General features: G+C 32.3%; 1 protein-coding gene across 2 annotated transcripts; it reads right to left on the minus strand.

Moving 5' to 3' along the window:
- Positions 1 to 986: 986 nt before the first annotated feature.
- LOC107805821 (putative glycosyltransferase At5g20260) lies at positions 987 to 6383 on the minus strand. 2 transcript variants are annotated; one of them, XM_075246939.1, is made up of 4 exons: positions 6135 to 6383; positions 5870 to 6027; positions 2978 to 3332; positions 987 to 1752 (listed from the first exon to the last, which is right to left on the minus strand). In XM_075246939.1, exons 1-4 carry the CDS (start codon positions 6261 to 6263, stop codon positions 1087 to 1089), a joined length of 1308 nt encoding a protein of 435 aa, XP_075103040.1. In that variant the 5' UTR covers positions 6264 to 6383; the 3' UTR covers positions 987 to 1086. The 2 variants fall into 2 exon arrangements, with proteins under 2 accessions (XP_075103040.1, XP_075103039.1); XM_075246938.1 differs by having other exon boundaries at positions 989 to 1752; positions 5870 to 6030; positions 6135 to 6377.
- Between the last annotated feature and the right edge of the window lie 2925 nt (positions 6384 to 9308).

Here is a 9308-nt window from a genome sequence, read left to right on the forward strand (position 1 = left end):
TCTGATCTAGAACATGCGAAGCAGATGTTGAGTTTGCAATATATATTGGTAAAATGTTCCGCGATTTCTGTTATCCGATTTGAAAGGTATTTTTTTAAAATTGGTTTTAAGGAATAAGTTACGTTGTAGACTTGTTTCATATAATAATGAATGTTCATTTTCTTTGTATTTGCTATATAGAATAAATAGAATCGACTTTTTAGAGCTTTAGATAGATAAAATACGACATGACAACTATTGACGAAGTCGCACGTAAAGAGTTTGGTCCCAAAAATGTTTTAAGCTTTTATGCTTAAAAAGGTTAAAATATGGTTTATGTGGCTTGCCCCTATAGATCTTTCCTTTCTGTCTTTCTTCAAAGATTATCGTAATTTAAATAATTAATTACGCTCCTTCAATTCAATACTTAACGAAATAATATAAAAGTTAGAAGATGTTCATTTTTTGCATTGTAAAAGTACGTATATTATGCACTTTCTTATTTTATTTTATGAAATAAGCGAACAATTATCTCCTACAAGCTAGATATTAGAAAGTAATTATATGTTGTGGCGAAGCTAACGTACGGTAAGGAAGTGTACGGTAAGGAAGGAGTTCAATTGAATTCTATTAAAGTGTAAAACTATCTAATCTAAAATTTTTAGCAATTAGAAAGAGCTTACATTTATTTACTTAAATTTCTCGTTGACACCACCTCGCGAGCTTAGTTCTTTCTTATAGGTCAAGCACGTGAAAATTCTTTACTCCCTCCGCCGCAAAAAGTATTACAAGTCACAATAATTAACAATTCATAATATTTGAAAGCCGCCACCGAACAACTCATTTGACTGTCAAATCCGTATTGTATCATTCTTTTTGGGATGAATGAAGTATTAATGATGGATAACGTTAAGACTCGAATCCAGGATCTTACCTGCTCTGCTACCATATTGAAGTGTGTGACCATTTCATTTAACCGGAAAAAAACACACACAAAAACTCACCGAAAACATAACAAAAGATCATTAAAATAGCAAGAGTGAGATTATTTGTAAAATCATATACATTGATCTAGTGATTACTTATTTTGAGAGAGACAATCAGCTGCTAATCAAGAACTCTAACATTGAGCCTTCTAAGCCAAATGGAATGAAGTATCATATGTAACAAATCAAAAGGCTTAGCTGGTCTATTTAATGTAAAATGTTGCCTTACTTGCATGACAATCTTCTGCTTCTTTAAGTACTCTTCCATTGATACACTTTTCAAAATCTTTTTAAGTTGAGGTATCCGATCAACTGATATCTGAATCGAGAATTCCTCCCAATCAAGAACATCACTAAACGGTAAAACATAAGTATCAGAGATAATCACAGGTACACACCCTGCATGAATAGACTCCACGATTCGAGGACTTGCTACTTCATAACCACTAGGGCACAGACAAAACTTGGCTCGTCCCATTAATTCGAAATAATTCAAGTTTTTTGGGAGATATTCGTGGATTTGAACGTCGAGATCTCTGTCTTTCCAGTGTTTTAAAAGTCGTTTTCTCACGTAACCATGAGCTCCACCGGCGAAGAAAGCTAGGATTGAACGATTGTTTGGTGATTGGCGGAGCTCAGGTGGGTTAAGTGATACTGTATTGATGATTTTTACTTCTGTCAAGGAGACATCTCTAGATGGTATGAATCCTTCTGAACTGTTGGCATTGCAAAGGACTCTAATAAAATTTTTGAAGAGCTTGGGGTTGGCTTTGGTTGCATCAGGTCCCTGAAATACAAATAGCACTTAGTATCTATACTCTCTACATTAAGTTATTACTCCAAATTGGTTCTATTTAGACATGATGTAGGTTTGAACTACACTAGTATAACAAACTTTGTTTTCATTTTATTTTATAAACTAATAGTTGAAACCTCCCCTCTTTAACTCAAAAAATTCAATGTCCTACAATGTATGCGGAGGGGGAGGGATTTGGGGGTGTTGGGAGGGGGGGGGGGGGGTTCATAGAACTTTTCTACTCATGCATTATCTGTTCATCAACTCAAGGCACTAATCATGAAAGGAAGGAGCTGCCATCAAAGGATGGGGTTGCTCTTCCCTAGGTTCGAGCCCTGGGTATGAAAAAATCTTTGGCAAGGAGCGCTTCCCCCGAATGGTGCCCTATGCGGTGCGAATCCGGATATATTCGGACTCCGATGCGGCTACCGGACAGGAAAACCAAAAAAAAGGAAGGAAGGAGTTAAAAATAGATATAGCTTAAATTAATACTCCCTCCGTTTCAATTTATGTAACCCATTTGACTGGGCACGGAGTTTAAGAAAAGAGTGAAGACTTTTGAACTTGTGGTATAAAATGAGGCACATATATATTGTGTGGCTATAAATCATTACATAAAGGTAAATTGTTTCCAAATAAGGAAAGGGGTCATTCTTTTTGACACAGACTAAAAAGGAAATAAGTTCAAATAAATTGAAACGGAGGGAGTATAAAGCTTTTTTTAAATAATATAACATATTTTAATGACACTATTGCTATTCAGAGTTTAAAAAAAAAACATTCTTATTAGTGATCATCTTCTTTTAAGTATTTTTCATGCTTCAATGTTCAAAACTCTTGACTTTTACATAGTGTAATTTATGAATAATAAAAGCCACTTCTTAAAAGAAATCAATAAATAGATTCTTGAAGTCAATCCGCAATAGGAAGCTAGATCTTCCAATTGGGATTTTAGTTGTAAAGAGGCTGTAAGGTTTAGTATTGTTAAAGGCATAAAAATTACATCCTTTAAAGATAATAATAATAATAATAATAATAATAATAATAATAATAATAATAATAATAATAATAATAATAATAATAATAATAATAATAATAATAATAATAATATTTGCTCATAATAATACGAAAAAATAAGTTCAACAATGAAATGCGACAGTTTAATTTCACTAATAGTGTAAAATCAGTATAAGTGGAAGAAGAATATGAGACGTACCCAATCATGACAGCTAACATAGAAATGATCAGCACCATTGCTTCTGTTCCAATAAGGATACTTGTTGGAGACAACGTTAACATAATCAACAAAAATATTCTGCAGCCAACGAGAACCACAACTGCATCTTGGATTGTAAACGTATTTGACTGCCTTAGCTATGCTGATAGAAAGGAAGAAGGCTGTGGCATTCTCAGGACTGTTAGTAAGGAAAGGACTTTCTCCACTTTCCATTTCATCAATGAATTGCCCTTCAATGGAGTATATTTCTTTCATTGGTCCTCTGTGAAATAATGGTGGCTCTCCTTCTTTGTACACCCATATTTTGAACCTCTTCTGCATTTCTATGTGGCTCCTGTCATAAATAATTATACATGTTTCTAGTATTACGTACGGTAAGGATAACCTATATATACTACAATCACCTAAAGTGATTCGTAGTATCTAGGGGTGGCATAACAACACCAACAATCACCCACTAAAATCTCATTAGCGGGTCTGAGGAGGTTAGTGTGTATACAAATTTTATCCTTACCCCGAAAGAGTAGAGAGTCTGTTTCCGAAAGACTCTCAGCTTAAGAAGACGAGGGGTGGCATAATTGATCCAAAAATAAATAACTACCCTATTGTCCTAAATAGAGTAAAAATGGCGTAGTTTATCTTAGATGTGGATCCAGGATTTGGAGATAGCGGGGGCACATTTACATTCTAACAAATATTTGTTTTGTATATGAATGCCAGAGGTGAAATTTTTTCTCAACATTACGGATGCTAGTGACCCCTTATTCTATAACATAGGACTCCTCTGGTCTGTACACTTTTTTGCGTGTTAATATTTAGCCACCAAATGTCATGTAACTAAAATATAGCCAATTTTTAATATAAATAATAAAATTTAAAGAAAAATATCACTAGCTAAAACACGGAAAAAAAACTCTAGCACAGTGCACTCGTATTCAAAATTTACTACATGTGAAACTAGGGGTGGCAAACGGGCTGGTTGCGTCGAATATGAGCGGATCAAAAATGGATTAATTATCCAACTCGATCCATATTTAATACGGATAAAAATGGATTAATCGGCGGATAATATGGGTAACCATATATGATCACTTTGGGGAGAATTCCTAGTCTCACAAGCTTGAGAAACCCCCACTTTGAGTCTTTACAAATGAAAAAATTAAACCCATTAGTTATCTATTGGTTATCCATTTTCTAGATGGATAATATGGTTCTTATTCATATTTGATTCGTTTTTAAAAAGTTAATTATCCAATCTATTTTTTTAAAATAATATAGATGAATAACTATTTTTTTTATTCATTTTGGCACCAGTACGTGAAACTCTAGCTTAGTGTGTTGGAGTTCAAAACTCACCACACGTAAAAGCACATTCTGTTTTGCGGCTTCTTTAGGTAGTAGTATTTGTTTTATTCCATTTTAGAATATGATGAGTTTAGTGATTAATTTAGAACTCACTTGTAAAAGTTCTAACCTCCATCACAGTGTGCTGAAGTTTCACACGTAGAATTTTCGAACTTCAGTACACTGTACTAAAATTTTAACTTTTTGTGTCTTAACTAAGAGTATTATTGTTTAAAATTTATTTTCACATTAAAAAAATGACTAAAGTTTTATTAGTTTTGAAACGATCATTGAGTTTCTATTAACATTAACCTGAAAAGTGCTATCTTCAATTTATACCCAAATTAAAATGGGTCGCCTTTTGCTTCCCAAATTTTGTGATCAAAACTTTTCGGTTTGTCTTAAATATTGTCCCACCACCGTTACATTTTCATGTATTGTCATACAAAAACTATAATTTTCATTTACAATTTTGGGGTTGTCACTATCTTTCCAAGCTGTAGCCTGTAATCAATCAAAATAGACAACATAACATAAAAGGCAACATAATGAACTTGAGCCATACACCCTTTTCGTTTTACTCAATAAATTGAAACTAAATTAGGAAAAAAATGTTTTCATATTAATTTGACTCTATTAACTGAGAAAATCTCGTACATGTACTAACATGAATAAAGGTTATTTCACTTCATCCCATGCAAACTTTACCCTTGGGTCAATTGTATAGTAGCTTCTGTATCGATCAAAGAATGGGGCGTATCTAACTTAAAAGCCTTTGGTATGGACAAAAAGCTCCTCTTTTTGACTTCTCTGTTCAGATTTTGATTTTGTTGATTCTTTAGTAAAGCCAAAAGCCATACCCCCATGCTCTTGAGTGATAAAATGACTTGTATTTTTTTTAATAATGGTGATTTTCGGGTCAAACTTATTACATACCGGTAAAATGCTTTCTCCCATCCTATGCAAGAAATGATCATGCACCTATATATTATGGTTGGAGATTGAACTCTGATTTTCTATAATTTTTACTAGCTTCATTGACCACACCCTTATCTCCTAAATTCCTAGATGACAAAAGGACTTATGTATATGGATATTTCTCTTCTATTTCATTTTAATTTAATCAATATAGTTGTATTTTTCATTTTCCAATTCAAATATTTTTCTTAAAAGAATCTATGCAAAATAAATAAAATTCTAAATAATCCTACTCGTTAGGTAAAAAAAAAGGTAACCCGGTGCATAAAGCATCTCGTACATGTTCCCGTAAGGTCCGGAGAAAGTTGTACCCCAAGGGGTTAATGTAAACAGCCTACTCTAATGCATTCATTAGTGACTGCTTCCACGGTTCGAACCTGTAATATATACGTTACACAGAAACAACTTTACCGTTGATCCAGACCTCCCCTTCCAACTCGATCGTTAGGTACGATTAGAGAAAAGAAAAGTAGAAGAACAGAATAAAGCAATAAATTAATAGGTCCATTTTGTTTTTAGAAACTGGGAACAGGAACCCGAAAGCTTAACTGATAAAAGGCGAAAGGATTTCTGTAGACAGATCCTCTTGGAATGAAACTCCCATTTTCATAGAAAATATAAGTCCGTCTTTTAGCTGCTTCACGTATAGCTGCTCTAGCTCTTGCCAATCCTTCCTCAATCTGCCCAAATTTTTCATAGTTTTGCACCTTCTATAATGAATAACAGAATAAATGTGAAGAGACCAAAAGAATATAAGAAACATATAAAAAAAAAAGAAAAAATGAAGAAGTAAATACACAATAATATTTTATACCTTATGTTGAGTGGAAGAAGAAGAAGAAGAAAAAGAGAAGCTGAAAAGATTAGGGAATTGGATATGGAGAGAGGCGAGGAAGAGTAGGAGGAAAAGAGAGGGATAGAATAGTGATGAAACACTAGCCATTGTTAGTGGCTAACTATTTCGTAGTAAGTTAAGGAGAAGGAAGTACAAGTCTAGTAAATAACTGAGACTTTTATATGAAAAATTTAAATATTCTCCATGGTGCATGTGATGTTTATCTCAAATTACTTGATTTTGTTAATATTATGGTGCATGAACAAAAAATTATTCATACTCGATTTTTACACTAATTCAATAAATTCAGCGTATTTACATAAATTGTTATCTTTGTATTTGCTTCTTAGAATGCAATGGAATAAACTTTTTTAGAGATATTTATAGGAGACATCCGTATTAGTTACTTCGTAACAGTAACCTCTCTGAGTCTCTGTTGTGGTTTATATATTACATTTATTTTGATTTCTTTGTACAAATTCTTTTAAGGCCAAATATATATACGGCTCCTTAAAGTTGACTTCAATTTCCATTTTAGCACTTCAACTAAGGTCATTACCTATTGAATACTTAACTCTAACAAAAATGTACCTATTGAACACGAATGATGACATGACATAGTATGTGAAATCACACTCTCTTTTGAGAGCGTGAAAAGGAAAAGCAAAGGAAATAAATTTTTTAATTTTTATCTTCTCTCCTTAATTTTAATTTTTGGGTTTAATTAGGAAATAATTTTTTGCTGTCATCACCTTTAGGACAGCTCCCCCGATAGCCACGGCCTCCGACACCAACTCCATCTCTTTTGATTTGGAGTTCTAATTTCATTTTAGAGTTGGATTCCTTCACTGAATTGATTTTATTCATCATTTTTGCTACCTGAGAATCTAATTTGAGGAGAAAATTTTGACTTCCATTGGAGCATCGAGTTTGAATTAAAAACAAAAAAAATAGATCTGAAAATTTTGAGTAGAAATCAATTGGTTGTTATAGATTCTAAAGTTTGAGTGCATAACCCCCGTATGATTCTAAAGTCTGAATCTAAAGTTTGAGTGCATTTTTGAGCTAGTTCAAATTGGATTCTTGGGTCAAATATTTCATAGCTGCTAGACGAGGAAGATGACCAGGGTTTCCTTAAGTTCGTGTATGTTTGATCAAATTAATTACTGAATTTTGTTCTAATTGTCATTCAGAGTCTATAGTTACATTTGAGTTCGATTGGAGATGTATAGGCTGAGATCGGATAAACAAAAACCTAAGCAAAATTGAAGAATACCAACTAAGTTTATTTTAATTTGTTATTGGTTTGTGTTAGATAATTGTGGTTGCTTCTACTCGTTATTCGGAGAAGATGGGGCAGGAAAAATTTGGCTAGTGAGGAGTTGGAGACGACGGCGGTAGGGACTGCGCAGTGTTGGGGACGATGCAGGCAGGAAATTTTTCTTTTCTTTTATTTTTTTTTTTCCCTTCAGATTTTAGTTTTTTTTTGTCTTTGTTGACATGTCATTTTATCATTGGTCTTGTTTGCCAAGTAGATGGCAACTGATGTTCACGCACCAAAGATGATTTGGGATTATCAAAGTTGTGTTTAATAGGTACACTTTTGTTGGAGTTGAAGTATTCAATGAGTAATGGCCTTAGTTGAAGTGTCAAAATGAAAATTGAAGCCAACTTTAAGGGGCTGCGTATATATTTGGCCTTCTTTTAATCTATTATTTATGTTTAAAAAAATTACTATCTTATTAATATATTTGCCTTTGTAATATTCTAATTAATTAATTTTGTGATGTTTTCCAGTGAAAGAGTTTGTTTTACAATTGTGATTGTTCATTAACTCATTTTTATCTTCATTTTTCACTTTTCAGAATCACTTATCTATTTTTGTACAAGGCTCAACAATCTGCCTACCATTCTTAACGCCTTGTGATACGGAGTTTAAGTAAAACTGCATCAACGTGAGATTAGACTGATAACTTCGCTACAATGTCCCTATTAATTAACTTGATATAGAACACACGAAGCTAATACTGTAGCAATGGCATACACAATACATCAATATAGAATTAATACTTCACTTTGATTTTCAGAACAACAGCACTTGCTGTTAGGTTTTACTGAAACTTATTGTTTATTACAAAGGACAAATTAATGTACGTAGATTGTAATTTTTTAATGATAAATAGGCTAAAAACGTTGTTACAAGAAAATCAAAATAATGGAGGTAAGTGTAGTAATATCATAAATTATAAGGGAAGTTCGTGCTACAAAGTAAAACTTGAAAGAAGACATAAAATTCTGCCACTTTTTAAAATTTAAAAAGGTAGAACAAAGAGAAGTCCTTAAAAATTTAAACTTTTAAAAAGTTTAAATTTTGAACTATGGATCATGTGCTTTGCACTTTCATTTTTCTTCAATGTCTCTTCTGTTTCGAAATCGATCAATTATGTTGTCTAAAAACTTAACGGAAGAACTTGTGATGACGTCCTATTTTTATGAAAAAACACGCATTATTTAGTTGCAATATTCTTTTATATATATATATATATATATATATATATATATATATATATATATATATATATATATATATAAATAAAGCAAAACAATTTAATAATAAGTTATTAATGAAAAGGAAAAACGTAATCAATATAGCATATAGTGAACACGCAGATACATGAACAAGTGAAAGAGGAAATAGTTTCCAAAGGAGAAAGGAAATTGAAAGGTCAATGAGATACGAGGGACCGCAAGTTATACTTTCATAATGAAGCTTTTCGGTGGGAAATCTTTTTTTCTTTCTTTCATTCTTTTTCTCTTAATAGTTTATTCTTGAGATCCAATACATGTTTGGAATTTTGTAAATTTGATCAAATTCCATCTGATTAAAACCATAATCGCAAATAGATTATCATGTAACCAGTAGCGTAGCCAGAAATCTCGCTAAGGGTGTTTCAAACTTTTAAAAAATCAATAACTTTCTTTGATGAATGGGTGCACTGAAAATTTTAAATTAAACTATGCAATATTTAGCTAAATCATAAATAATTTTATAAATTAAACCTAACATAAAAAATAAAAAAATTTACTACTCCATAAAAGTAAGCATAACCAAACGAAAGAGAGAGTCGAAAGGCCTTGTAGTCTGCATAAATG

The sequence above is a fragment of the Nicotiana tabacum genome, chromosome 23 (assembly GCF_000715075.1).
Source record: "Nicotiana tabacum cultivar K326 chromosome 23, ASM71507v2, whole genome shotgun sequence".
NCBI lineage: Eukaryota > Viridiplantae > Streptophyta > Magnoliopsida > Solanales > Solanaceae > Nicotiana > Nicotiana tabacum.

What these genes read in the sequence shown, in the direction of transcription:
- LOC107805821 (XM_075246938.1), bottom strand. Translation starts at nt 6,263, where the DNA reads ATGGCTAGTGTTTCATCACTATTCTATCCCTCTCTTTTCCTCCTACTC. An exon ending in AATCCTTTCGCCTTTTATCA is followed by an intron (nt 3,333 to 5,869) that starts GTTAAGCTTTCG and finishes TATTTATGACAG; the next exon opens with GAGCCACATAGAAATGCAGA. An exon ending in ATGTTAGCTGTCATGATTGG is followed by an intron (nt 1,753 to 2,977) that starts GTACGTCTCATA and finishes TTTGTATTTCAG; the next exon opens with GGACCTGATGCAACCAAAGC.